The sequence below is a fragment of the Rhinolophus sinicus genome, linkage group LG07 (genome assembly GCF_036562045.2).
Source record: "Rhinolophus sinicus isolate RSC01 linkage group LG07, ASM3656204v1, whole genome shotgun sequence".
Lineage (NCBI taxonomy): Eukaryota > Metazoa > Chordata > Mammalia > Chiroptera > Rhinolophidae > Rhinolophus > Rhinolophus sinicus.
Genome location: NC_133757.1, coordinates 83,671,883 through 83,699,773, shown reverse-complemented (window position 1 = coordinate 83,699,773; position 27,891 = coordinate 83,671,883). Strand labels below are relative to the sequence as shown.

The following is a 27,891-nucleotide window of genomic DNA, read 5'->3' as shown; positions in this document are numbered from 1 at the left end:
CTGGAGGAAAGCATGGCCCCATCCCGTGTACTCTGTACCTGTTGGAACCACATCTGCTGCCATAACATGTCACGTGTGGAATTTCACAATTCTGGAGGGATGTTGACAACCCCAGGATGGGCAGCAGTAATCAGAGGAAAAGGGAGCATTTGGCTGGGAGTACGACCCTGGGGTAGAAGTGGGCCGGTCAAGTTTGGGCCCCAGTTGAATAAGATAAATTCTCTCATTTGGTAGAAGGACATGCAGTCCAGTAAATTTAGCCTCTCAGCTGCCAAGAGAGAGAGAGAGAGAGAGAGAGAGGCAGGCTCCCAGAAACAATCCACTTAGATGTAAGTGGGGTATGTGTGTGGGGTGTGTGTCTGCTCTTGTGTTTCTCTATACCTGAATAGCGGCCCATTTTCGCTCTCTGTTCTGCACTTGCCTCTCTCATTTGGCAGGTGGGATTTCATCCCTGGCCACTGCATGGGCCATAATTCATTTACCTGATATTCAGCACATGGAAATTTAGAATTTTGTCCCCCTTTTTTCTCCTATCGCTCACAAGGCAGCACTGCTTTACTGGGGTGGTCTGGAACCAAACCCTCAATACCGCTGAGGTATGCCTGTATACATATTTGAAAAGTGAAAAATAAAATTAATTACAAAAAATAAATTTTAAAAACCCTCAGAAAGCAGCGCATAGGGTGCAGATTCCAGGGCCCCTGTCCTGATAGTGGAATCCAAATCTCCTTTTGTTCTTGAAGGTTCTAAAATCCTTCCAGGTCTCACCAGGTGGCAGGCCTGAGGAGAGTAGGTGAGGTTGGGGGAGCAGAAGGAACTAATTCGGGGCCTCCTCAGGCACTGTTTCAGAGTCCTGGCCTCCAAAGGTGGGAGCTACTGTTCGGTGTTGGCTGGGAGCTGCCCCGCCGGCATTCACATGTCTGTTCTCCCTGCTCTCCCACCAGCTTCATGTACTGGACGGATTGGGGGACTCCTGCCAAGATCAAAAAGGGGGGCCTGAATGGTGTGGACGTTTACTCATTGGTGACAGAGGACATCCAGTGGCCCAATGGCATCACCCTGGGTATGTTTGTGGGACTGTGGTCCCAGGGGGTTAGGCACATCCTGGAAGAGAGGAGAGTGACCAGGCCACGGCTGAACATGACCGTGCAGCTCCCACAACTAAACCCTCCCCCAAACCCCACACCCTGCTTCCCCACCCCAGCCCCTGGCTCACACATTGGGGGGTATGGTCAGAGCTGCCTTTCTGGTCACATCTCAGTTGGGTCCTTCGGGGGCTCCTTCCTGCTGGGAGCAGAGTGGCCAGACTCATAGGCCCCTCCAGTTTCATCATGTGACCTTTCCTTGTCCACCTGTGGGTTCTAGATCTTTCCAGTGGCCGCCTCTACTGGGTCGACTCCAAGCTCCACTCCATCTCCAGCATTGATGTCAATGGGCAGAACCGGAAGACAGTTTTGGAGGACAAGAAAATGCTGGCACACCCCTTTTCCTTGGCCATCTTTGAGGTGGGGGTTGGGAGTACATGATCGCTCCTTTGGGGCTTGAGAAAATTCACGGTCAAGTGCTGTTCACTGGGTACCATTCATGTATGAGGCATGAACGCTCATGCGAATGGGTCAGCAAACATTGTTTAGTTCATTCACGCCAAGACTAACTCAGAAAACTGCCTAAGACTATGAAGAGGTCTTAGACCTGGAGTTATTTCTGTTTTATTCTTGCCAAAAGAGTCTTGAAAGGTCTAAAGCAGCAGTTCTCAATCGGAGGCCATCTTGCTGTTCAGGGGACATTTGGAAATATCTGGAGATTTTTCAGTTGTCACAATTTGTGGGGCAGTTACTACTGGCATCTAGTAGGTAGAGGCCAGGGATGCTGCTGAACAGCCTACAAGAGAAGAGGGGGCCACCACGAAGGGTTACCGGCCCCAAATAGCGCCCCAGTGGGAGAATTGTGCTCTAAAGAAATGTTGTATTCACACACCCATGTTGAAGCAGCTTGGTTCACAATAGCCAAACGGTGAAAGCAACCCCTGGGTATCTGTCAAGGAAAACTGGACAAACAGAATGTGGTCTATTCACACAATGGAATATTATTCAGTCTTAACAAGGAAGGAAATTCTGACACCTGCTGCAACTAGGATGAACCTTAAGGACATGATGCTCAGTGAAAGAAGCCAGACACAAAAGGATAAATCCTGTGTGACTACACTTACAGAGTGTCCCTAGAGGAGTCAAATCCACAGACACAGAAAGTAGAATGGTGGGAGTACCAGGGGCTGGGTGTGGTGGAATGGGGAGTTAGTGTTTAATGGAGACAGTTTCAGTTTGGGAAGATGAGAAAGTTCTGGAGATGGATGGTGGGGATGGTGGCACAACAGTGTGAATGTACTTAATGCCACAGAACTGGACACAAAAATGTTTAAGATGGTACATGTTATGTGTATTTTACCACAATTAAAAATATTTTTTAAAAGAAAGAAGAAATGATGCTACCACTTAGAACTGCTTCTTCCCAAAGAACCCCAGAGATTTGGGGGTTGGGAAGACAGTGGTCTGTGTCCCATCCCAGTGGCTAATGGGACCTGTCATCTACCTTAATGCCCATGTAGGATAAAGTATTTTGGACAGATATCATCAACGAAGCCATTTTCAGTGCCAACCGCCTCACGGGGTCTGACATTAGTTTGATGGCGGAAAACCTGTTATCACCAGAGGACATTGTCCTTTTTCACAACCTCACCCAGCCAAGAGGTAAAGATGGGATGGTCGCCCCCTCCCCCACTTCCCTAACGGTGCTCTGGAATTTTCTAGAATTTCCTGACCTCACTGTCACCCTAACTTCCCCGCCTTTTCTGCCTCAGGGGTGAACTGGTGTGAGAGGCCCACCCTCCCCAATGGCGGCTGCCAGTACCTGTGTCTCCCAGCGCCGCAGATCAATCCCCACTCGCCCAAGTTCACCTGTGCCTGCCCCGACGGCATGCTGCTGGCCGAGGACAAGAGGAACTGCCTCACAGGTGGGGATGCCAGCCTGCCCAGCACAAGTCCTGCTCCTGACACCCTTGCAGCTCAGCCCTGTAGCTGGAACTTTCTGAGCCTCTCTGCTCATCTGCCAAATGCGAGAGCAAGGCCCCAGGAGGCCACTGTAAGGACTGTAGAGTTAGGGTACCCAGAGTCTGCCTTTCTTGAATGTTGGGCCTATCAACATTGTGCTGGGCACTTAGATAGACTCAGTTTACTTTTGATGTCTAGTTCACTTTGCCCGGCCCCCTTGGGAGGTTTGAGATACGGACATCGAGTGAGAAACGGTCCTTTTCAATTCTTCTCATCCTCAGAGAAAGTCTCGATTTGAAGCTAGTGTGTTAGTAACGCTGCAAATCTCCCTTTTTGAAAAACAAACAATGTAATAACAGAGATATTAATGGGTTTGTATTTTCACTGCATTTGTTTTCATTTCTTTGTGGCTGATGGCACTCATTTCCTCTGCACTGTTAGCAGCACTGTCAGAGCGGCCCTCGGGCCACGGCGCACTCAGGAAATGTTTATTCTTTCAGACCCTGAATCTGTAGTGACCACCCGGAGGCCTGCCACAGTCCACATGACCGCGGTGGGGCCGAAGCGCACGGCCGTTCCTGAGCCCACCACTAAGACGGGTCCTACGCCCTTCCAAGGTAAAGGCTGGGACCACCCCACATCCACTCACTGGGATGAGCACCTCATGGGCTCCTTCAGAGGCCAGAGCATCTTGATGACAAGCTAGAGAGTGGATTTAGTTTGGGCTCCTTCGTTGACTGTCTCTGACATGGCCTGTGCATCTCCGAAGGCTCAGTTTCCCTACTTATAAAATGAGGCTAGTCACAGTGCCCGCCCACCTCCCGGTAACAGTGGGGATCGCGGGGTCTACCTTCTGTGAGGAGCCTGGGCGCTCGCATGGTGGCTGCTGGTCCCAGAGTCTGCCAGACGCGGGGGCATAAGAGTCTGAAATGTTATCCAGGCCCATTCACTGTCCTGTTTTCAGTGACTGGGCCAGGACGAGGGTGAGGTAGGTGGGGCACCCTTCATGCAGCATCTAAGGAAGCACCAACCAACCCAGGACTCAAACAATATTTCAAGTTTTGTTATTTTTTAAAAAACAAATCATCAAACTACAGCCTGCGGGGCAGACCACCTGGTCTTGTACATAAAGTATGATCGGAGCCTAAAAACCTGGATATTTTGTTCATCATAGGGTACTGGAATTAATTTTGATTTTTAAAAATAGCGCATTAAAATACTATTAGATGACTTGAGTTTTGGTGGGCCCTTTTAAGTTTTGTACCCGTGGCAAGTGCCTCATTCTCTTCACCCTAGTGTGGCCTCAAGGTCATGATCTATGTCCTAAAGGTTATGACCTCCTTGGAGGAGGTCAGAGTGGAGCTCTCCGTGAATTGACCAAAGACCCAGCGTTCACGTCTTTGTCCACCAGAGGGCGCCCGACCTGGTTTTTTGAGCATCCAGAAGTGGAGCTCGTGGACTTTTTCTGGCCAGACAAAAAAAAGTCACATCAGCAAGTTTCAGACTTTTTTTTTTTCCCCCTCAGAGTAGCGGAAGCCTTTGTTCAACCATAAACGAGATAAATCAGGAACTGCTGTGGTTGTGGGAGGTGTCAAACCCTTCTCGCTTAAGGGGGCCACTACTTGAAAAAACCATTTCACAGATGGGCCCAACCAGGGCTTCTGGAATTTCGCAAAGGACCTCTTTTAAGGGAAAAACTCAAGGACCCTGCTGCTGCCCTAAATTATTATTGTTATAAGGTTTCTTAAATATGCACAAATGTAATACTGGATATAAACTTAGTACACACACATCCAACAGCTTGTAGAATTAAAACCCAGGTAGATTTGAATGACTCATGATGTTAATCGTATCTCACCGGTGTGCGTGTTACCCAGATGTGGTTTATTCAAGTCTTCTCAGCCCCCATTTGCCTGTTTAGAGACCTTTAAGCTTTCATTTGCATGGAGCCTTTACATTATCTGGCCCAGGTGTGCATGCGTGGTTAGTGATTATATAATGAGGTCTCCTCCCCCACACCATATTTTTTATTAGCTGGGGACAGTTGACACAGGACTATGAGGTTTGGTGTGATCCAACTCAGACTCTGGAATTGGTGAGCATTACAGGGTCAGAAGGTGACCCCTACCCCATCCAGAATAGATTCATTGTTATCAGATGCAGAACCAGATTGAAAAATTCCACCAATGACCACTGGGAATTTAACTGCAGGCTTTCCTCTCTTGGAGACCGAAAGTCCTCTCCAGTACCTCTCGCTGCTGGTCTAAGGAACCCTCTTCAAGCCACGTGGGGTCCCATAACCCTGATTGCTAACAAATAAAGTCTGGGGGCAGGCCAGCGTGGGGCCCCTGAAGCTCGGGAGATGCACCAAGTTCCTCTGCACTTTTAAGGGCAATGAGAAGCCTTTGTGTGTGGGTTATCATACACCTGCTGCGTTTCTTCCATGGCTCTGACTGAGGATCTGAGCATCACTTTCCTGCCTTCTCCTCCACAGCCCTGGACGACCCTGCTAGCGGAAGGAGCATGGGAGCGTTGTACATTGTCCTCCCGATTGGTGAGTCCGCTGGCCCGTCCTCCCCCAGTTCACTGACCTCCCTGCCCAGGCACCTTTTCTCCCAGGAATGGGGTGTCCCCACCACATGCCCCATTCATCCCTGCACCCCCTTTTCTAGCTTCATTCACTTAACAAATCGAGTTGAGCACGTACACAGTACAGCCCGCTTCTGGGCCCTGGGGACACAACTGTGAAAGAAATAAACACCCCGCCCCCTGGGAGCTGACAGTGAACAAAGTGAGAGCTGATGTGTCAAATGGGAGATGGAGCCGAGCTCCAAGGTGTGTGTGCAGTGACAGGCGCTGTAGGTAAGGCCTCACTGACACCTGGGGGAGATGAAGTGAATGGTTCTCTGGCAGGAGCCAGTTTGTGGAGCTCCACTTTTCCTTCCCTCAGCCCTGTCAATCACAGCTCAGGTGAGCAGCACAGCCCTTTTTCCTCTTCTGAGGAAATCCTTTTGAGGTGTCCCTTCACCACCCGGCCTACTCACAGAGACCTGCATTTTGGTGTTCAACAGTCATCTGACTGTGGGTTGACAGGTGGCAGGTGGGACCCTCACCTCCCTGGTGGCTGTCGAGGGTGGCCCCTGCCCTGCGTCTTCCAGCAGAGCCTCAGTTTCTCCTGCGCCCTGAGCACTGGCCAGACTCTTACAAACCCGGGCTGGGTGAGCCCTTCACTGTGCCCTGGATCAAGGGGAAGGAGCAGGGAGAGGACAGGGTATGCCACCCCAATGCCCACCATAAATGATGGGAAAAGCGATCCATCCCCACCCACGTGGAAACGGAAGAGAGTGAGTTGTGGTCCGGTATATTGAGAACAATGCCATTTTTTAAAAAAGCCGATGTGTGGGTAATCCCAGAAGAGACCTGGAATAATCCACAACAATAGAACATTTCTGGGGTGAGGCAGTTGCAGTGGTCTTCAAGTGAGACATTTGTTGTGCTTTATGGATAGATTTTTTTTTTATTTTTTTTTTATAATGGACAAGTATTGTTTTAAATCAGAACAAAACCATTAACAAGTAGAAAGGCGGGGAGTCTGAAGGCAGCATCCCTTCTCACTTGGGGCACGGGGGCAGGATGGGGAGTGATGCCAGGCCGCCTGCCCCCACAGTGCTGCTTACCGTCCTGTGCCTTGGGACCTTCCTGCTCTGGAAGAACTGGCGGCTGAAGAGCATAAACAGCATCCACTTCGACAATCCCGTGTACCAGAAGACCACGGAGGACGAGGTCCACATCTGCCACAGCCAGGACGGCTACACCTACCCTTCGGTGAGTGCCCCGCCCAGCTCTGGTGCCATGGCTCCTGAGGAAGATGGGGGATCCTCCAAATCCGTCCTCATGGTGGGGTGACGCTGTGGGCTGGAAAGGGGAGACAATAAGTCATGGAAGCGGAGCAGAGGAAAGTCAGTGGGGGGTGGGAGGGAGGGGAGGCCATTTTTACATACAGTGGTTTGGGCGGGCTTCCCTGAGCAGGGAGTGTGCTGTGTGCAGACAGTGCATCCTGTGCAAAGGCCCTGAGGCTGGGCCAAGCCTGGTGTGTTTGAGCACAAAGGCAACCAGTGTGACTGGAGCAGAGAGTGATGGAGAAAGAGGGAGGGGACAAGGGCAGGGAGTGGGGGTCGAGCTAATGGAGCAAGACCTTGTGAGCCATGGGGAGGACTTGGGCTTTGCTCTGAGTGAGGTGGGAGCCATGCAGGGTTCTGGGAAGAGGAGGGATGTGGCCTGACTCGGGTGCTTGCAGGCGCCCTCTGGCTGCAGTGGGGGAAACAGACTGGGGCCGAGGTCAGGAGCCAGGAGACCAGGGCAGAGGTGACTGACTGTGCTGGTCCAGGCTGGTGATGAGGAGCAGGTGGCCTCTGGCCATGTTTACTGGATGTTGGACTGATTATTTCCGGCGTTTATCGTTTTGTTGACAGAGACAGATGGTCAGCCTGGATGATGACGTGGCATGAGCTGCTGCCTCGAATCCTGTCCTTCCCCAGAAGCTGTAGCTCGTCAAGGGCAGGAAGAACACTTTCTTCTCAGACCCTTGACCTGCCCAAAACCCTTCTTGAGACCTCGACGCCCTCCTGTTCCGTTCAGAGAAAGAAGTGGCCAAAAGCACTGCTGGCGGCTGCACCTCAGCGCTGGCAGCCATGGGCCTGTCTGCCAGAGCTTTGTTTTATATATTTATTCGTCTGGGAGGCAGGTGATGGCACACACAGAATGGGTTTTGCTTGGGATTTTTTTTCTTGACCTTCTCTCCTCCTCGACTGGCTCCTTACCTGAGGGACTGATGGATGGACACCGAGTGAGAGAAAGCAAATAGCTCTGAACATGGGGGAGCAGGTGCTACCCACAGGGTCCCAGGCAGCTGCTGGGCCCCTAAACTCAGGAGTAAATGTGTTTACCTCTGCCTTGCAAGCCTTGCTGGACACCAGAATAAGCTTTTGCTCTGCCACCCCAGATCAGGATCAAATTAGTGTTTTCTAAGCTGGGTATGTGCCCTCCCCTTAAGCCGGGAAGGCGACCCTGGTGTTGGTATTGACATGGCCAAACCCAGCACATTGGGGGTGACCAACTGAGCCTCATTCATTAACCAAAACCTCAACATTTCCCCAGGGAAAGCCTGAGCCACCCATCACCCTTAATATTTATTAAGTGCCTGAGACACCTGGGTACCTTGTTCGTGAAGATGCGTGGCCTCCGACCTCTAACAGCGTCCTCCAGCCCGGGCGTGGCTATGTGGACACCAGCCCTGAGCCCCAGCCCCAGCCCTTTCCAGGTGCCTTTGCACTTTTCCAGCTCAGGCTTGTACATTGTGTAAAGTCAACATTCGTTATTATTTTGCACTGTTTTCTGTTCTGGCCGGGATAGGCTCCCAGGCCTAGAGGGCCCCCAGGGGTGGGAGGGTGGTTGAAGTGCTGTCTTGGGCCTTTCTCCCAACTCTTCAAAACCAAGATCAGGACTCTCTGGCTAGTGTTTCCACTTCTATGCAGATGCCCCTGAGCCATTAATTTCCCCGACAAGACCGTTGTCACTGGTGGGTGTCCATCTGAAACATGCATGGCGTTTCAGCCCTGGAAAACATCCCCTCGGTGCCGTTATTGTATGGGACTTATGAAACAAGAATGCTTTTCGACATTGTCACACATGTCGCGTTTACAATCAAAGAGACAGCGGGGGGAGCCTCCCATGGCTTCCTTGTCAGTTGTGCACTACACCCACGAGACGCTGCTCCATCCTGTAGGAAACTGAGCGGTGTTTCTCTTCTGAAGCCTGTAAATAAACCCCGTACAGGAGAGTGAGGCATTTTGTTATGTTTGCACTTTGTATATTTGTTGAAACACTTATCACTCATATATATGAAAAAAAGATCTATTTATTTTTACAAACCCTGGGTGCTGCATTTGTCCGGTGACCCCTGGGGGTGTCTGCACTGGGGGAGATTGTCCCTGAGATGCTTCGTCTTTCTGTACAGATGATTCACTCGGCTTGTGCGCCGCACGCTTTGGGAAAACCACGTCGGTGTTGTCTTTGTGGGCTGCTCTGGGAGGATGGGTTTTGATTTTAAACGACTGTGTAGAATGTTTTTATAGCCTGAATGTCTTACTGTGACGGATCACATTTCTTAAATGAACCATTTGGCTAAACCTGAAGTGCTTTCGTCTTCTGTTCCCGCACGTCCTCCATATTAATGTACTGGACTCGGCAGGGAGAAGGATCTGGAAAGAGCGTTTCCCCAAAGCTCAGGACAGGCTGCAGGCTCAGGGGTGATACTGGGCTCAGCTGGGGAGCAACTCTGCTGGGTGCTTCCCTGAATTGGGGTTTTGCTAAATCTGTTTGTCCATCCATACAACACATATTTACTGGGCACCTATTGTGTGTGTGCCAGGTCCTGTTCTCGGCATATGGGATGCTGCAGTGAATAAAAGACAATGAAAGTGAGTAAGCCTCTGTGCCCTCAGGGACCTGACATTTTAGAAGGGGAAATAGATACAATTACTATATTTTAGAAGAATAATGTTAAACAGGGTAATGGGACAGACAAATACCAGGTGGGGAGGGGGCAGGAAAGGATTCTCTAAGGAGGTGACATTTAAGCTGAGTCCAGAATTAGAACTGGCCATGCGAGGATCTGGGGGTAGTGATTGGGGCTGAGACCCCCCCACACACACACACACATACATACAGGCTCCATCAAACACGTGGTATTTCTGAAGGTTGCCTCCCTTCAAACTTTTGGGCCCCTGGAATGAGTGGTTGGTGTGAGGTCCCCTTAAAAGATAAGACAAAGGATAAAAATGTGACTATCGCTGAGATATAAAAAGTCAGATTTCTCAGCATAAATCCAAATACTAAGTTCTGGCGAATCTGGCTTCAGATTCCGCCTAACATTTGGCTAGAGCCTCAGGCTTCCGCCACATGGGTCCTCCTCAGTACCCTGTACCCCCATTCTCTTATACACCCCAGCTTTACCTGGGCCTGGGCCTGTAGGCATTTCAGGCCCCTGGCCTTGCGCATGGCAGTGAAACCACAAATAGTCCTGGCATATCAACTGGGTACGGTCAGAGTCCACAGCATGTCGCTGGACAGAAAGAACTTAATACAGAGACCTAAGTATAAAAGACAAAGGGGGCAACCCATGAGATGCCACCTCACACTCGTTAGGATGACTAATAAAAAACAAACCAAAAAGAAAATAACAAGTGTTGGCAAGAATGTGGAGAAATTGGAGCCCTTGTGCACTGTAGGTGGGAATGTAAAATGGTACAGGCACTGTGGAAAATAGTATGGCGGTTCCCTGGAAAATTAAAAATAGAATTACCATGTGATCTGGAAATTCTACTTCTAGGTATATAGACCCAAAAAGAATTGAAAACGGACCCAAACATATTTGTACACCGATGTTCATGGCAGCATTATTCACAATAACCAAGAGGTGGAAACAACCCAATTGTCCACTGATGGGTTAATGGATAAAGAAAACATGGTGTATTCATACAAAGGAATAATATTCAGTTTTAAAAAGTAACATTCTGACACATGTTACAACATGGATGAACCTCGCTCAGTAAGATAAGCCAGTCGCAAAAGGACAAGTATGATTCCAGTTATATGAGGTCCCTGGAGGAGTCAGATTCATAGAGACAAGAGGTAGAATGGTGGGTGCCAGGGGCTGGAGGGGTGGGGTGGGAGTTAGCAGGTAATGGAACAGAGTGTTGTCAGTTTGGAAAGGTGAGAAAATTCTGGAAATGGATGATGGTGATGGCTGCACAACCATTTGAATATGCTCAATACTACTGAAATGTACACTCAAAAATGGTTAAAAGGTAAATTTATGTTATGTGTATTGGACCACAATTTAAAATAATGCTAATTAGTGATAATTATTTTTAAAAAACACAAATAGGGGACAAAGAGGCAACTAGAAATAAGTCACAGCAGAAGGAGGATGTGGAGCCCAGGAGCTGTGTGAGCCTTGGGGAGACACTGTCCGTGACAGAGAGAGACCCCTGCCTCTTCCCACCTCCTGCCCCCACTTGCACCAATGCCCCCATTGGCTGAACCCAGCAGGACCTGGGAAATGGGGTTCCCTGTCTTATAGGGTGAAGCGAGGGAGGGCAGGATGGACCCAGCAGCAGGCAACCCAGAGTGTTGGGGCAGTGGGGTGGAAAAAAGCACAGATAGGGGAGGGGGTTCGGGGGGTGGGCAGACGGGTGGTTCAGTTGGTTGGAGCGCGAGCTCTGGGCAATGGGACTGCGGGTTCGGTTCCCACATGGGCCAGCAAGCTGCGCCCTCCGCAACTAGAATGAAGTTAATGAGCTGCTGCTCAGCTCCCGAGTGGCCAGATGGCTCAGTTGGTTGGAGTGCATGCTGAAAGGACAACAACTTGACTTGGAAAAAGTCCCGGAGGTAAACACTGTTCCCCAATAAAGTCCTGTTCCCCTTCCCCAATAAAATCTTATATATATCTGTCATGCAGGGTGTCATGCAGGGTCTCTGGTCCTGCTCCCCACATAAGAACGCAGGACATGGTGAGGCCAAAAAGGAACACCCACGGAGCCACAGATAGGGGAGTCATACCACTATATTCTTGCTGGTGGCTGGGTTGGAGACACAGCAAACAGGATCCATACGACCTGCTTACCTGCTCTCTGCTTCTCTGTCAACCAACCAACCCCACTTGCTAACTGGAATCCGCTCTTGCTAGCTCAGCCACCATCTGCTTTCTAGCCCCCATTTGCTGCTAGCGTAGCCACAGCAGTTATATTAGTGGCCAGTGGCTCACTGGTTACAGCTGACGGCCAACTAGCCACAGCTGATGGCCATCCAATCACAGTTGATGGCCCTGTACTACCCGAGTGAGCATCTTTCCACGTGAGGCTGAGAGCCTGGAAACTGCACTCCTGGCTCCGTCCCCACAATATATATACATATTTAAAAAAAAAAGCACAGATGGGTCACAGACGGGGCCAGGCCACCTGGGTTGAGATGGGTGACTGTGGGCCCATCAGAGCTTCAGTTTCCCCGACTGAAAAGAGGGAAACTGATCCCACCTCCCCTGCTCTGTGAGTGTGTGGGGGGTGGGGAGGAGGCGTGGTTGGAGGCAAAAGCCAGGAGCCCAGGGACTGTTATCTTTTCTGTGTCCACAGGGTGGCACTTCCTTCCTTCCGCCTTTTGTCTTGGGAAGGTTCCAAAATGCCTCTGGGGCGAAAGCTAAACAGGCCGCACAGGAAGCGTTCGGGGCCTGCACATAGGCCGTCGATAATTGGTTGATTGACTGATTCCATGCTCAGCTATGTGGAAAATGGGACAAATGATCCTGAATGGCCTGCACACAGGAGGGGCCAGGAGGTGGCTGGAGGGCACCTCAAGGGGAAAGGAGACAGACGTGTAAGCTGAGCCGCACGTAAGAGGCCAGAGGTGATGGACTAAGAGCTTTCTGACAAAGATAAACCTGTCTCAGGGATTAACTGATCTGCTCCTCATGATGTGAAGGCCTCCTGAGGAGGGAACAGTGACCCGCGCCCACTTTACAGATGGGAAAGGGGAGGTTCGGGGTCCATGGACCCAGACTCCCCTCCCCTTGCCTTTCTCCCCTGCCAGCTGGTGTGAGAGTCACCGTGGGGGATTTTCTGCGCTCAGAATGGCATTCCATAGTGAAAAGCATAGATATCACCCAGGTTAAGATTTGGCCCCTGGACGTATGACCAGCTCCCTGGTCTGTGGGTTCAGTGCTTGTCCCACAGTGCTGGTCCTGCAGGGGTGGGAGCAGTCTGGACCTTGGGGACTGCCACCCCTGAAGATGGGGCCCGAACTCAACAGCTCTGGCAGGATGGGGTGGGTGGCCGAGGGAAGCTGCTCCCCCAAGCCTGATGTTCCAACTCTTGTCCTCTGCAGCTGCCCGCCCCCAGCCCTGGCATCCCAAACCACAGCTGCCTGCGGTGAGTCAGGCTGGAGCCTGCGGGGCTGGGCCCAGGTCCTTGGGAGGGAAGGGGGAGGCGGGGAAGAGGCGGAGGGCTGCCCCAACCCCCTCTCCCTGGCCAGCTGGCCCTCCCCCACTAGGGGGTCCACTCCTACTCCCTTCCCTTCCTCAGGAAGTGAATTCCCATGATCATTGAAGGGATGGGAGGCTGAGGGCTTTGAGTGTGAAAGCACAGGTCACATCACCCACTCAATTAAACAGGTCAGCCGGGCGCGGGGAAGTGGAGAAGGTCCAGCTCCCAGGACTCCTGGGTCCAGTCCAGCCTCCCCTCCCCACAGCTCAGGTTTCAGTGTGGCTTCCTGCCCTGGGTGGAGGGGCTCCCTCCTTCCCAAGCCCCACCCTCCCCAGCCCAGCTGCTTACCCTGGTCTCCTCTCGCATGCTGTCTGAGATGGAGTGGGGTAGCTTGGGGGCTCATAGTAAGACCAGCCCCCCTAGTCAGGCTGGGCGTCTGCACTGTGACCTCTGTCAAGAGTCCAGCCCGCATCAGGCTCCCTTTTACCAGGGCCCCACTCAGGGGCCCTCCCTGGACTCTGAAAATCCTCCCCATGTCTCATTGGACTGCAGGCCCAGCGTAACCAGACCCGGTGGACCTCAAAGTTCCCTTCACACTGGCCTCTGCCTTTTGTCCCCAGGTCTGGGCTCACAAGACACCTCCCCCTGGGTCCCCTATAGAGCCTTCCCTCCCATAGCAACAGCGTTTATCACAAACTGAAATGACTTCTGAAATGACCTCATTCGTAGGTCAGGGTTAAGTGCACAAGCTGAGGATCGAGTTCAAACCCCAGCTCTGCCATCCATCAGCTGCAAACATTTACACAAATAGCTTGGCCTCTCTGTGCCTCAGTTTCCTCACCTGTAAGGAAACACGGAGCCAGGCACATAGCACTTGCTCGACTCCAGTTTGTCATGGCCTCCCCTGGAGTGTGGCTCCCTGAAGGGGGGCTGGCAGGTCACAGATGCTTAGTCCACATTTCTGTCAGTCAGGAAGGCCACCGGGAGGTCCTGGGACCATGAGGGTGGACCAGTGCAAGCCACACATGGAGAGTCCCGGGGAAACTAAGCATCTTTGTGTTGATGCCCCCAGACCTGTCCTGGCCTACCCCAGCCTCAGCTCACCAAGCTTGTCAGAGGTCCCTGGTGAAGGGTTCGGCCCCTTGGCTATTTTTCCAGGAAACACCAATGTCAGCCAGATTGGCCTGGTGTGCAGATACCTGATTCACAGTCACTGAACAAGAATGACTTTAAGTATCTAGAACTGATATGGGAGCGCTCCCCCGCTACAAAAGTTTTAAGCCTCCCTCACTACAGAAATTTTAAGTCTCCTTTTCCATAGTTTCTTAGCTCCTTAGCCCCGGCTTTGATTAGTCTTCTAATCAGTTTCTGAATCCTAGACTATAAAGATTGCTCCTGGCCTGCATCACAGCATGTCTCTCAGATAAATACTTAAAAGCCTGTGACTTCCCAACATCCCCAAGCCATTCTGGACACCCCCCTCCCAGGCCAGGGTACTTGTTGATTGTAATTACTGAAGCCTAATGTTCTTTCCAACCTATTCTGGGCTCAGCTCCACGACAATTGATGCCACCTGAATGGCCTGGTTGAATGGCCACAGGTTCTGTATAGCTAATGGATTTATTAATTCAAATCTATTTTTCCTCATTCAGGGGCCTTGGGGATACAGAGGATACCCCAGCAAGATTGCCAGTCCCAACCAAAGAAGTCAACGCGGTCTTCCAAGGCGGACCCCTTCCTCTCATCTGAGATCAGACAGGGCGAGGGTTCCATGAATCCCCCAATACGTAGGGACAGCTCTATGCCCCTGCCCAGCAGGAAGAAGATACAGAATACACCTCCTGTCCCTCAACTTCCCATAGAGATTTTATGGGGATCACGTCTCTCAAGGGGAAAACAAGGCAGGCAGTTAGACACGGGCATCGGGTCTCTGCATTCCTGCATAACCCATAGTATTCAACTGCCTAAAAGACCTCCCCTCTCTGCCCAAAACTTCCCCTTTTCATTGTAATTATCCACCCCTATGAGGAACAAATGAGTACAAGACACCCAACTAGATCAAACCGGCCACTCACACCTGCGCAGTCTAAAAAGATGAAGTAATAGCTTCTTGTCAATCACAGGTGTGAATCAAGTGGCCCCACGCCTGGAAAGGAACAGACCCTTCTGGAGAAAAAAGGATAAAAATTCCAAGTTCTCGCCAGTTTTTGAGCCTTTTTGAGCCTCTTCTTTTGCTCGGCCCGCTCCACACTCTTTGGAGTGTACTTTTCTCCTCCTAATGTCACCTTCGGCCCTTGAGCCATTCTCTGCTGCTCGGGTCCACTTCTATTTCTTTGAAATGTACTATGTCTTCTAATAAACTGCTTTCCACTACTTTACCTCGGTATCTCGTTCAATTCTTTGCTCGAGACGCCAAGAACCTGGACACCGTGCCGAGAACAGCCAGCCTTCCAGTAACAGAACCTGTCTGATTCTGTCACCCTTTAGAGCTTGTCCAAGTGGAGGCACAAGTTCCAGGCCCTGCTTGGTCTCTGTCTACCTGTGTGACCTTAGACAAGGGGCAGGTGCTTCAGAGGCTGTTTCTCTGAAAAGCCAAAATGCTTCTCCCTGGGCCCTGAGGCCCTACTGCCAGGGTTCAGACTCCAGGGGTGTCACTGTCCTGTGACTTGGGACAACTGACTAAACCCTGCCATTCCTGTTTCCCCACCAGGAAAATGGATACTCCTCACCCCCTTGCGATGGTGCTGGGCCCATGCTGGACCTGAGGGGGTGCCAGAATAGAAATGGGGGCGGTGGTGTGGAGTTGACCCTCAGTTCTGGAGTCTGGTGACCTGGTTCTCCACTCCCTGGTTCTGGGGATATAATCTTGATCCTTCCTCAACAGGGCTGGGCCTAGCGCTCAGCGTGCCTCTGGCCGGCTTCCAGAATTCCAGAAAGAGCTGGTGGCTGCCAATGGAGCAGCTCTCTGAGGGAGGTGGGGGCAGGGGGCGAGCAGGCTGGAAGCTGCGGGCCCAAGGCTATCCCGCTGGCTGTCCCAGGCGTCAAGCCAGCCCTGAGTCAGGGCTCAGGCATGTCGAGGGCCAGGGCCTCTCCCCTCCCTGTGAGCTCAGGAACCTCCCTGAACCCACCCACCAGCCTCGGCCCTGCCAGGCCACGTTCCTCCCCTACTTGCTCACTCCTTCGGGTCAGTCCCTGGGGCTGCCTGGGGAGACAGAGGCTAGGGGATCCAAGACGGATGGACACGGCCCTTCTGAGCCTGGGTTCATGCAGCCTCCCTAAAGGGACTTTCTTCTTGGGGAAACTGAGATGCAGGCAGGCCAATGCCTCCTGGTCCGCTCCCAGAACAAAACCAGGTGATTGCTTTGGGCCTGAGAGCAGACCCCCAGGGGCTTAGGCCCTGGGCCAGGGGTACAGATAGGCCTATTCTGTGGCGGAACACTCTCCCAGGCACTCTGGGTCTAGGGAAAATACGCCTCTTCTCCTGCCCTAGATTCTCAGCTGGGCTGGCTATTCTACCAAGTCCTCGGGGCCTAGCAGGGCTGGGGGGGGGGGGGTGCACTCCTGGCACCTTTACCCACACAGGTGAGCCGGTAGAGGCCAGCTGTTAGCAGGAATAGGAAAGGCCATCAGGTGACAGCTGTTACTCAGCTCGCCACTGGCCAATGCCTGATTGGTTCCTGGATGAGGCTGCAAGGTGGGTGGGCAGCCTTGTGTGTGGCAACCCCCCAGGGACACTGGCAATAGCCAGACACTTGTGAACATTACATTGGGGGTAGTGGTGCTCCTGGCACCTAGAGGGTGGAAGCCAGGGATATACTGAATTTCTTGCAACGTCCAGCATTGTCCCCAGCACAGAATGACCAGCCCCAATGTCACCAGGGCTGAGCTGGGATAACTCTGGTCTAGGTCTAGTCTTTTGCTTTTGCAGGCTGATGGTAGATGGCTCTGCTCCCATTTCACACCATAAAAAACTCTACCGACCTAGAAAATGAAAGTAGCCCAGAAGGGCTGTGTGAACATTTACTTGAATATGTAAAGCCAGGCCCTGGCATTAAAGCACAGGCCCCTGAAGTACTTCTGGCAATCTTTCAAGCCAAGTGGACTGGGGCTTTTTATGCTTCAGGGAGGCTGAGCCCTCTTTTTTGGGTCCATCTCCCTGGAGCCAAACAGGCAGGCTTCTCTGCCCCAGGACCTACTCGGGTCACTGAAATGGAATGTTTTCAGTGCCTACTGGAATGTGCTCAGATGCTGCTGGAACTTATTGTTCCTTCTGCCTAGAATGTCCCTCTCTGATTGAAAATACTAATTACGCTTATTGTAAACAATTCAGTTATACGGAGGTGCATGGAACCCAACACCCAGAGGTTCATGTAACTAATAATCTATTGGCTTCAGGCAAGGCTGTATCCAGGGGGCAAAATGTACCAATGGGACTCTACTTCCTGTCCCCTCAGGCAGGCAGGCAGGCAGGCCACAAGCTTCCCACTCATAGTAGTACCCAAATCACTGAGGATGAGGGTTAGATGAACACATTGCTGGGCCAGCCCTGGTCTAGGTGGTGTACTAAATCAGTTAGGGTTTATTTTGGCTGTTTGATAGAAACACAAAAATAACAACGGCACACTCAAGATTGTTTGTTTAAGATTTTATTGGGGAAGAACAGGACTATATTGGGGAACAGTGTGTATTTCTAGGACTTTATTGGGAAACAGTGTTTTGTTTTTGTTTTTTTTCCTCTAGGACCTATCAGCTCCAAGTCAAGTTGTTGTCCTTTCAATCTTAGTTGAGGAGGGCGCAGCTCAGCTCCAAATCCAGTTGCCATATTTTTTTTTCAATCTAGTTGCGGGGGCGCACCCCACTATCCCATGCGGGTGTTGAACTGGCAACCTTGTTGTTGAGAGCATGCGCTCTAACCAACTGAGCCATCCAGCCGCCCGGGAGCTCAGTGGCAGGTCATTGTCTTCACTCTAGTTGCAGAGGGCGCAGCTCACTGGTCCATGTGGGAATCAAATCAGCAACCCTGTTGCTCAGAGTCTGCGCTCTAACCAACTGAGCCGTCCGGCCGCCCCACAGGAGAGTTTAGGATCCCCCTCCAGTTCAAGGAGTCCAGAATTGATACCAGCTCTACCATCATTAGGGAGCCAGTTTCCTAGCACCCCTAGAGGACAGCATACCTTGCATGCGGCACTATGGCTGCCAGGGCTCCAGCCATCACACCCAAATTCCAGAAAACAGAGGGGAAAGGAAAGGAGATACTCCCTTGCCTTTTAAAAAGCCTTCTAGAAGTCTCATATAACACTTCCACTTACATTTTATTGGCTTGAATTTAGCTGCAAGGGAGGCTAGGAAATGTGTTTTGACCAGGCATAAGGGTGGCACCTGCTCACGCTTGCTTCTTCCATGGGCTAGAAGGATCTTTGTCACCTTCATCTTGGGTACCTAGCATAGTTCTGGCACACAGTGGCACTCAAAGATATTCATACCGTGAATGAATAAAAAAGGGACAAACCTGAATAATAAATGATAAAGACCTGAAATTTATTATCATATACTATGGTGCCGTCTGTAGAGTGTTGTCACAGATGTGAAGTCACAGGCCTAGCATTTAAATCAGCTCTATGGTTACCTAGCCCAGGCCAGACTAGCATCTGAGGCTGAAATCAGGGAGGGGTGGCAGAGAAATCCAGTAAAAATCCCACTTATGTACAAACATTTAATTTTAAGCTTATCTTACTACCAAGGCACCAACCACCCACTGTGTGTGAGACACGATTCCCACTGTGTGTGAGACACAATTCACGAGGCTCTTGGCTACCACTCCGTGTCCACCAAACTCCAAAGATAGTCGCTGATGAATTTCTTGGAGAGCTGGGTGCTGTCCAGGTGGACGGGCTGGGCAACCCTGGGGCCGTGATGGACTGAGGGCAAGGATGTAAGGAAACCTGCCACACAGGTTCCCACAACCCCACCGTGGAAGAACAATGCTGTAGAAAACTTATTCAGATAGAGACTGAAATACATTTTTATGAACAAAAAGTTAAAACTGATCATGTACTACATTTTTTCTAATTGTGGTAAACTACATATAACGTAAAATTTACCATCTCAACCATTTTTAAGTGTCCAGTTCAATGGCATTAAGCACATGCATATTGTTGTGCCACCATCCCCACTATCCATTTCCAACTTTCTCACCTTCCCACACTGACACTCAGTCCCCATTAAACACTCACGCCCCTCCCCCGCCCCCGCTCCTGGCACCACCATCTACTTCCTGTCTCCATGGATCTGACTCCTCTAGAGACCTCCTGTAAGTGCAATCACACAGTGTTTGCCCTTTTGTGACTGGCTTATTTCACTCAGAATGTCCTCCAGATTCATCTAAGTTGGAGCAGGTGTCAGAATGTCCTTCCTTTTTAAGGCTGAATACTAGTCCATTGTATGTGGACACCCCATTAGGTTTAGCCATTCATCTATCAACGGGCATTAGGGTGGCTTCCACCTCGCAGCTCCTGTGACCAACGCTGCTGCGAACACAGGTGTGCGAGTATCTGGTCCAGTCCCTGCTTTCAGTTCTTTTGTATTTATACTCAGAAGGGGGACTGCTGGATCTCGGGGTGATTCTGTTTCCTTTTTACGACCCACCATCCTGTTTTCCACGGCGGCTGCACCGTTTACATCCCCCACCCCCACCACCAGCGCACAGGGCTCCTTTCTTCCCCACAAAGGATACTGCCTTTGATCATTCCCGGTTCACACTCATAATCCCACTCAATTTTACTAATTCGGTGATAAAGCTGAGCCACGTACCTGTATAAGAAAAAAAAACACAAAGTGAAAAAAGTTACCCCAGCATCGACCCCAGCAAAGCGCTGTGGGAGTGCACACACCCAGGCCACACTCACACCGGCCTTGTGGGACCTACGTGGCTGCAGGGATAGTGACCGTTGTGTCTTCATCAACTTCCCTCTCCTGTTTTCCGAGATTGGCCTCGATCTCCTTGAGGTCCTCTAGCTCCCTGCTGAGCTGAGTAAGGCAGTCAGTTAAGGATCCCCGGCTTTGGAGGGAGGGCTGCCTAGGGGCCAACACCAGCCACACGGGGCTCAGGGCCTCTGGCTCCAAGCTTCTTTTCTACCTGGTTTCCCCGAAAATAAGACCTAGCCGGACAATCAGCTCTAATGTGTCTTTTGGAGCAAAACTTAATATAAGACCCGGTATTATATTACGTTATAGTATATAAGATCCAGTCTTATATTATAGTGAAGTAAGACCAGGTCTTATATTACTTTTTACTCCAAAAGACGCATTAGAGCTGATTGTCCGGCTAGGTCTTATTTTCAGGGAAACACGGTAGCGTAAACGAACTTGCGCCTCCCGGACGCGGCTGCGGCCCAGCCATTTCAGGCACGCAGGAAAGGATATAGGAGGCTGGCCTTCAGCTGAGCATCCTCCTCGCTGGCCTTCTGCAGCTCGGCTTCAATCTGCTGCAACGCAGCGCTCCCCTGCTGTGCCTGCTCCTTTGCGTCAAGAAGGCTCTGGGCCACGTCCTTCTCCGCTTCGAGGATCTCTGCAGGGTGGGAGAAGGCTGAGGCCCCGCAACCCTGGCTCCCCAGGCTCTGCCCTTCCCCCAGGAGAGCCCGAGGAGCAGAGGGCGGTTCACCGGACTGTGGCCTCAAACACCCCCATCAACAACAAATGTTCCCACTTCCCTGTCTGCAGCAACCTGACCTGCTTGTCCTCTGTCCAAACACCTACCAGGCAGTTCCACCTGGACCTTGCCTAAGTGCTGCCATTTCACCGAAACACATTCGAATCCACAGGCACACATACACACACACACACACTCTGGTCCTTCTTTGACACCTACTCTTAATTTATAATGTCACAATCGATCCTGTCACCCGAGCAATAAGCCTGGGACTGACTCACTTTCTGCATCCAATTGGCCATCCAGGCCTGGCAGGTCCCCCTGCCTCCCTCGTGCATGTCCTTTTTCCCTCCAGGACCACCCTGGACAGTCTCCCCACCATGCCCTGCCTTGGTCTCTCTTGTTGCCAACCTGCCTATCCTTTCTGCCTTCTGCCTTCAGAGTGGCTGCTTCAGAGGCAAATGTGAAGTCACTCCACTGCTCAGAGACCTCCCATGGCTCCCCAGTGTCTCCCAGATAAGGTCCAGGTCCCTTTGAGCATTTTCACCATCCTTGCCAGCCTCCTTTCTCCCTGCTTTTAACCCTGCCACATGTTTTTCTCTCTGCTTTGGCTGCATAGATGTCTCATTCTGCAAACGCGCCATGTTTTTCACAGTCCTGGACTTCCATCTGTCTGTCCTCCATGGGACATACCTGGACCCAGACTCGAATGAAAGCTCAGGTGGTGGGGCACGCTCCTCTCCCTGCCGGGGCACGACTGTGCCCCCACGACAGCCCCTATCACACTGAATTACTTATTCCTCATCTTTCTTCCTCAAATCAGAGACTGCATCTTATAGTCACCATGTATCGCCAGCACCTACTCAGAATAAACACTTGTTGAACAAAACATTTAGAAAGATCAAAAGCACCTTAAAAGGGTTACTGTGTTCCTTCCCACAGAGTAGGAGGAACATGCCGACTCAGAGAAGGCACAGACGAAAATGCTTCCCGAAGGGCTGGCATTTAAGTGTTTACAAACTGACATCAACTTCATTTTTAATCAAAGTATTACATGTATATGGCTGTGAAAATTTAAACACACACACACACACACCTCTCCAACCCCCTGCAGCAGCCACTTTCAACTCTTCACTGTTTTCTTGGGCACTGACCTTCATATTTCTAAATAATTTGCTTATGCTGCTATTTCTTGATTTGTCTGTTTGAGATGGTGCCTGCTGATTTCCTGTTAGGAGAGCTGAGGGTCTGGCTTTCTTACGCAGCCTTCCTGCCCCTTCTCCACTCACCCTCCTGAGTGTGCGCTAAGTGTGCAGGATGTCCTGGGAGCCCCTACTCAGCGCATTCTCACAGCCCTCTGAAGGAGGTGGCTTAACTCCTCTCGCTATTTGAAAGCCGAAGAACAGAAGCCCAAAGAGGGGGGCAGACGGGTGGCTCAGTTGGTTAGAGTACGAGCTCTGGGCATCGGGGCTGCGGGTTCAATTCCCACATGGGCCAGTGAGCTGCACCCTCCGCAACTAGAACAAACTCAATGGGCTGCTGCTCAGCTCCCGGGTGGCCAGATGGCTCAGTTGGTTGGAGCGCATCCTCTCAACCACAAGGTTGCTGGTTTGACTCCCACCCGCAAGGGATGGTGGGCTGCGCCCCCTGAAACTAACAACAGCGACTGGACCTGGAGCTGGGCTGCGCCCTCCACAACTAAGACTGAAAGGACAACAACTTGACTTGGATGGAGCTGATGAGTCCTGGGAAAAACACACGACAGTTCCCCAATAAAAAGTCCCGGAAATACACACTGTTCCCCAATAAAGTCCTGTTCCCCTTCCCCAATAAAATCTGGAAAAAAAAAAAAAAAAAAAAAGAAGCCCAAAGAGGTTCAGGAACTTGTCCACGTGTGCACACAGAGCTCCGAAATCTGGATCTGAACCAGATCCGTTTGACTCAAAGCCCCAGCTGCCTAGAACACTGACTCTTCTCTTTCCAGCCCCAAATCCATCTGTTGTGCTAAAACCCAGGCAGCCTCGGTGATGCTAATCTTCTCCCGAAACCAGCTCTAGAGAGGGAGTTAATGGAGGGGGGGCAGGAGGAAAGATAAAAGAGGAAAGGAGAGAGGCGGAGGAGAAAACGAGAAAAGAACAGGATGACCCTGACCAGGACACCCATCATGCTTAGATGGACACCCAAACTCCTCCTAGAGACTCACAGGCCTGGTGGGGTCTGGAGGCTGCTGACCCCATCTTTTGTCTCTTTCTCTTGGGTCTCTAAACTCACCCTCACTTCATGACTGTGCCTTTTCCTCCCGCCTGCCAGGAACGCTCTTTCCCTGAGCCGTTCCCCATTTAGCTCCTCGGTCATTCAAGTCTCAACACAAATGGCACCTCCTCATTAAATGTAACTGTAAATAGGCATTAAAAACCCCTGGCACAAAAAAATCACTGTGAAAAACTAAACGGCAGTTCCTCAAAAAATTAAACCGAAATTACCATTTGATCCTACAAGTCCATTCCTGAAAAATACAAAAAAGAACTGAAAACAGGGGACTCAAAGAGATATTTGTACTCCCATGTTCACAGCAAGCAGCATTATTCACAATAGCCGAGGGTTGGAAACAACCCACGTGTCCATTGACGGATGAATGGATAAACAAAATGTGGCATATATATGCAATGGAATATTCTTCAGCCTTAAAAAGTAAATTCTGACCCATGCTACAACATGGATGAACCTTGAGGAAATTATGCTCAGTGAAATAAGCCAGACACAAAAGGACAAATATTTCATGATACCACTTATACAAGGTCCCTAGTGGAGTCAAATTCATAGAGAAAGAAAGTAGAAAGGAAAGGGGATGAGAAGTTAGTACACAAAGTTTCAGTGTGGAATAAGAAAAAAGTTCCAGAGATAGATGGTGGTGATGGCAGCACAATGTACTTATACTTACTGCCACTGAACTGTACTCTTAAAAATGTTTCAGATGGCAAATCTTATGTCTATTTTACCACACACACCACAAAATTTCTGTAGCCTTAAAAAGAAAAAAACAACAACATCCTGGCACTGAGAATAGAAGCAACAATGGGTGCTATCAGCAGTCCCATTTCACAGATGAGGAAACTGAGGCTTGAGTGGGAAGCCACTGGTCTGAGACCACAGGGCTCATGAGTTTACAGTTGAAATCTAAGTCAAAGGATCTGGGCCTCACCTGTGGGAAAGGCTGGATCTAGCCTTCTCTGTGGCATATTAAGATATTTATTAGCGGAGCTTTTCTTTTCTTACCTTTGAGAGTCTTACATTTGATGGTGTCTCAGATTCGACAACCATGGTACTATTTCTCCAGTGTTCTCTCCATGTAAAGTAGGAGGCACTTCACCCACATCAATTTATTTAATCCTCACCATAGACCTGGCTCCCTCCCTCGTCTCCTTGGGGCTTCTGCTAAAACATCATCTCAGAAGGCTTCCACTGACTCCTCCTCCAAAACATCACCACTCCTCCCTACACCTACTTTTTCTTCTTAGCCCATCATTTCCTGATGTATCCATTTGTTGTTGTTTATTCTCCGTAATCCCTCCACTAGCATATCAGCCTCCTAAGGGATTTTGTCTGTTTTATTCCCTGCTGCCATCTCAGGGATGGCACTACGCCTGGGACACAGCAGGTGCTCAGTGTAACATCCGAACCACCTCTGGAAATGGGGGTGCTGGGTTTTAAACCTGGCACTTTGACTCCTGAACCCTAATTTACACCCGGAGTTCCCCAACCCCTGCTCACATAACATTTAGAACTGGGCCAGGCGCTCCAAGCTCCTGTATATTCACCACTAAACCCTTGGAGGTGGCGCTGTCCCAAAGCCCATTTCATGGGCGGGGAAACTGAGACTCAGAGTGAGCAGCGCCCGCCCACTGGTCCCACCGGAAATAGGGCAGAGGATGGAGCCACCCAGGAGGGAGGGATTTGCGGGGCTGACCTGGCCGCCCCCTCCCATCACAAGGACTAGAGCCCGGGCCGCGCTCCCGCCCCCGCCCCCGCGCTGGCCCAGGCCCTCACCTCGCAGCTGCTGCTCGGCTCCGTCTTGTGTCTCCAGCATCCGCTCCATCATCTGCCCGTGGCGGCCCAGTAGCCGCCGCTGCTGCGCCTCGGCGTGGTTCGCACCCAGCAGGCTCAGCAGCCCCTGGCACAGCTCCTCCATGTCGCGGAAGGCCGCCATGACTGCGCGAGGGCCAATTCCCGCGCAGATTTAACTGCTCAAGGAACCCGCCCCCTTTCTGAAAAGATCCATTTCCATTTGCTTGATCCTCCATCAGTCATCAACGCATGGGGGGAACGCCTTTTCCGGTCTGGCCTAGCGCGCTTGAGCGGGATACTCTGTCGGCGATAAGCGCTGGCCGGTGGGCACAGGGGAGGTGCCTCCGGGCTTCCTGCCTCAGGCGCCCCAGCAGACTGGAGAGCGGCTGCTATAGTCTGAAGCTGTGCATTGCTTCTTTGGTGGAGCGCCAGCTGCATGGGAAACCCATACACAAAAAAGTAAATTCTGTAAAAGGCTACATAGCAAAATGGAGCCTGCAACCGGATTTATTGGATTCCAGTCCCAGCTTTGTCACTTACTAGCTGTGTTATCCTGGGTAAATAACTTCATCCCCTTGTGCCTCATTTTCCTCCTCAGTAAATTAAGTGTCATTATAGTACCTACTTCAGAGGTGGCATGAGGATTAAATTACGACAGTGCCTGTTACTCAGGTGCCAGTTACTCAGAAAGCGCTATATGTGAGGTGTGATCAAACAATATGGTGAATGTTTAAATAAAAAAAATTATTATAGTAAAAGACACATTGCCATTAGTCCCCCTCAAAATACTCCCCCTTGCTTCTAACACATTTATCCCGTCATTTTTTTTTATAAATAAATTAGGTCTATTTTCTTTCTTCTTAATTTTGTTGGGAAATATTGGGGAATGGTGTGTTTCTCCAGGGCCCATCAGCTCCAAGTCATTATCCTTCAATCTAGTTGTGGAGGGCACAGCTCATGGGCCCATGTGGGAATCGAACCAGCAACCCTGTTGTTCAGAGCTTGAGCTCTAGTCAACTGAGCCATCCAACTCTGTCCCATTGTTCTTGCCATTTTCTGAAGCAGTTCTAAAAGTCATCTTTTGTAAGTGTCTTTAGTTGTGCTGTTGTGGCTGCCTCGATGTCCTGAATAATTTTGACTTTGGGGAAGAACCAGAAGTCGAATGGTGACAGATCCCATGAATAAGTTGGATGAGGACACATCGTGATGTTTTTATTTAACAGAAATTGCCATATACCAGCAGTGATGTGTGACACGGAGCATTGTCATGATGGAGGATGATTTACAGCACACTTTAAAACACACCTTCTCTCAACCTGACTGACTGTACTGAACAAGTTGAAATTTTTCACACAGTTACTAAGGTTCAACGCCGCTTCCCGTATTGAAGATCCCTGCATTTCTGTTGGATGGCGCTCGGCAGCAGCATTCAACGTAGGCTGCATGTCACACATCGCTTCTGGTATGGCAATTTCTGTCAAATAAAAACATTATTTGTCTTCATCCACCTTATTCACCGGGTCCGCACTGTGCGACTTCTGGTTCTTCCCCAAAGTCAAAATGACCATGAAAGGTAAACATTTTGAATCGCTTCAGGACATCGAGGCAGCCACGACAGCACAACTAAAGACACTCATGAAAGAAGACTTCCAGAACTGCTTCAGAAAGTGGCAAGAATGATGTGGTAAGTGTTCTCGAAGCAAGGGGGATTAATGGCAATGTGTCTTTTACTGTAATAAAAAGTTTTAAATTTAAGCATTCACTGTATTTTTTTTATCACACCTTGTAGGTGTTAATTAAAACGTACAAAAATCCAGCCAGTGAGGTGCCTAACAACAGTATGCTATTTGCGGAATTGCTGTAGAGGAAAGACAAACTGCACATTTTTGTGACATGTTCCTCAAACTGCGTGAAGAAATCAATGCAGTGGGTCATGACCAGCATTTTCTACCAAATACTATGGAAAAATTCATTGTACTGTGTATGGAAAGTTAAGTACCTGTATTGTTTGGGGACACTCCAAATTCTACATTTGTGTACTGGGTGTGGCAAGTTGTATTTTGAAAAAAAAAAAATGGCTACTGAAATACTGTAGTTCCAATCTTACCACTCCCTGTCAAAAGGTAGACTCTAATTCCTTTCCATTCCTTTCCTCTTGAACTTCAGCAGGACTCTGTGCAACAAAAGAATGTTGCAGAAAGGACACTGTGTGACGTCCAAGCCTAGGTCAGAAACTAGGATACATCTTTTGCCTGGTTTCTGCTCTCTCTCACTCTCTCTCTCTCTCTCTCTCAATTTCAGGATTTTTTTTTCTCTCTCTGAGCCCAGCTGCCATGTTGTAAGGGAGCCCAGGCAACCTGATGGTCCTAGATAAGTTTCCAGCCAAAGCAAGCACCAATCACCAGACAAGGAAGTACCGTGTTTCCCCAAAAATAAGACCTAGCTGGACCATCAGCTCTAATGTGTCTTTTGGAGCAAAAATTAATATAAGACCTGGTCTTATTTTACTATAATGTAAGACCAGGTCTTTATAATAAATATAATATAATATAATATAATATAATATAATATAATATAATACCAGGTCTTATATTATTTTTTGCTCCAAAAGATGCATTAGAGCTGATGGTCTGACTAGGTCTTATTTTCGGGGAAACAGGGTGAGTATTGAAATGATTCTAGCCACCAGCCTTTGAGACATCCAAACTGACACCCAGAGAAGCAGAAATGAGCTCTCCCCATCAAGCCCTGTTCAAAATGTAGATCTGTGAGCAAGATCAATGCCATTGTTTAAAGCCAGTAAATTTGGGGGTAATTTATTACATAGCCATAACACCTGGGTGGCTGGGTCACATGTGAAATTTGTATCTTACTATAGGTCACATAAAGAAAAAAACATCATTGAAATCCACTGCTCTAGTGACAAGACTTCATAACAATCAAGGAAACAAATGAACATGATCTTTGAAGACAGGAACACCTGCTATGAAGGCAATAAAACAAGGTCATAAGACAGAGTCATTAGAGTTGGGGCAGGGGAGGAAAGCGACTTTAAGTCAGACGGTCTGGGTTGGATTCCCTGAGTAATAAAAAG

General features: G+C 50.0%; 2 protein-coding genes and 1 long non-coding RNA gene across 3 annotated transcripts in view; 2 read left to right on the top strand and 1 right to left on the bottom strand.

The window, feature by feature from the left end:
• LDLR (low density lipoprotein receptor) overlaps positions 1–9,241 on the top strand; it is a 28,246-nt gene extending 19,005 nt beyond the window's left edge. Inside the window, exons 11-18 of the mRNA XM_019744988.2 lie at positions 945–1,063; positions 1,366–1,505; positions 2,606–2,747; positions 2,858–3,010; positions 3,548–3,664; positions 5,542–5,601; positions 6,715–6,872; positions 7,520–9,241. Coding sequence (XP_019600547.2) covers positions 945–1,063; positions 1,366–1,505; positions 2,606–2,747; positions 2,858–3,010; positions 3,548–3,664; positions 5,542–5,601; positions 6,715–6,872; positions 7,520–7,555 — 925 coding nt within the window. The 3' untranslated portion in view covers positions 7,556–9,241. The remainder of the gene's footprint in view (positions 1–944; positions 1,064–1,365; positions 1,506–2,605; positions 2,748–2,857; positions 3,011–3,547; positions 3,665–5,541; positions 5,602–6,714; positions 6,873–7,519) is intronic.
• Positions 9,242–12,298: 3,057 nt separating this feature from the next.
• Positions 12,299–15,449, top strand: LOC141572815 (uncharacterized). The gene is made up of 3 exons (XR_012498305.1): positions 12,299–12,509; positions 12,987–13,030; positions 14,737–15,449. It is a non-coding gene; the product is annotated as an uncharacterized LOC141572815 (long non-coding RNA).
• Positions 15,450–17,714: 2,265 nt separating this feature from the next.
• SPC24 (SPC24 component of NDC80 kinetochore complex) lies at positions 17,715–25,174 on the bottom strand. Its single transcript, XM_019745040.2, has 5 exons — positions 24,780–25,174; positions 20,507–20,651; positions 20,010–20,114; positions 19,818–19,894; positions 17,715–19,002 (listed from the first exon to the last, which is right to left on the bottom strand). Exons 1-5 carry the CDS (start codon positions 24,937–24,939, stop codon positions 18,896–18,898), a joined length of 594 nt encoding a protein of 197 aa, XP_019600599.1. The 5' UTR covers positions 24,940–25,174; the 3' UTR covers positions 17,715–18,895.
• Between the last annotated feature and the right edge of the window lie 2,717 nt (positions 25,175–27,891).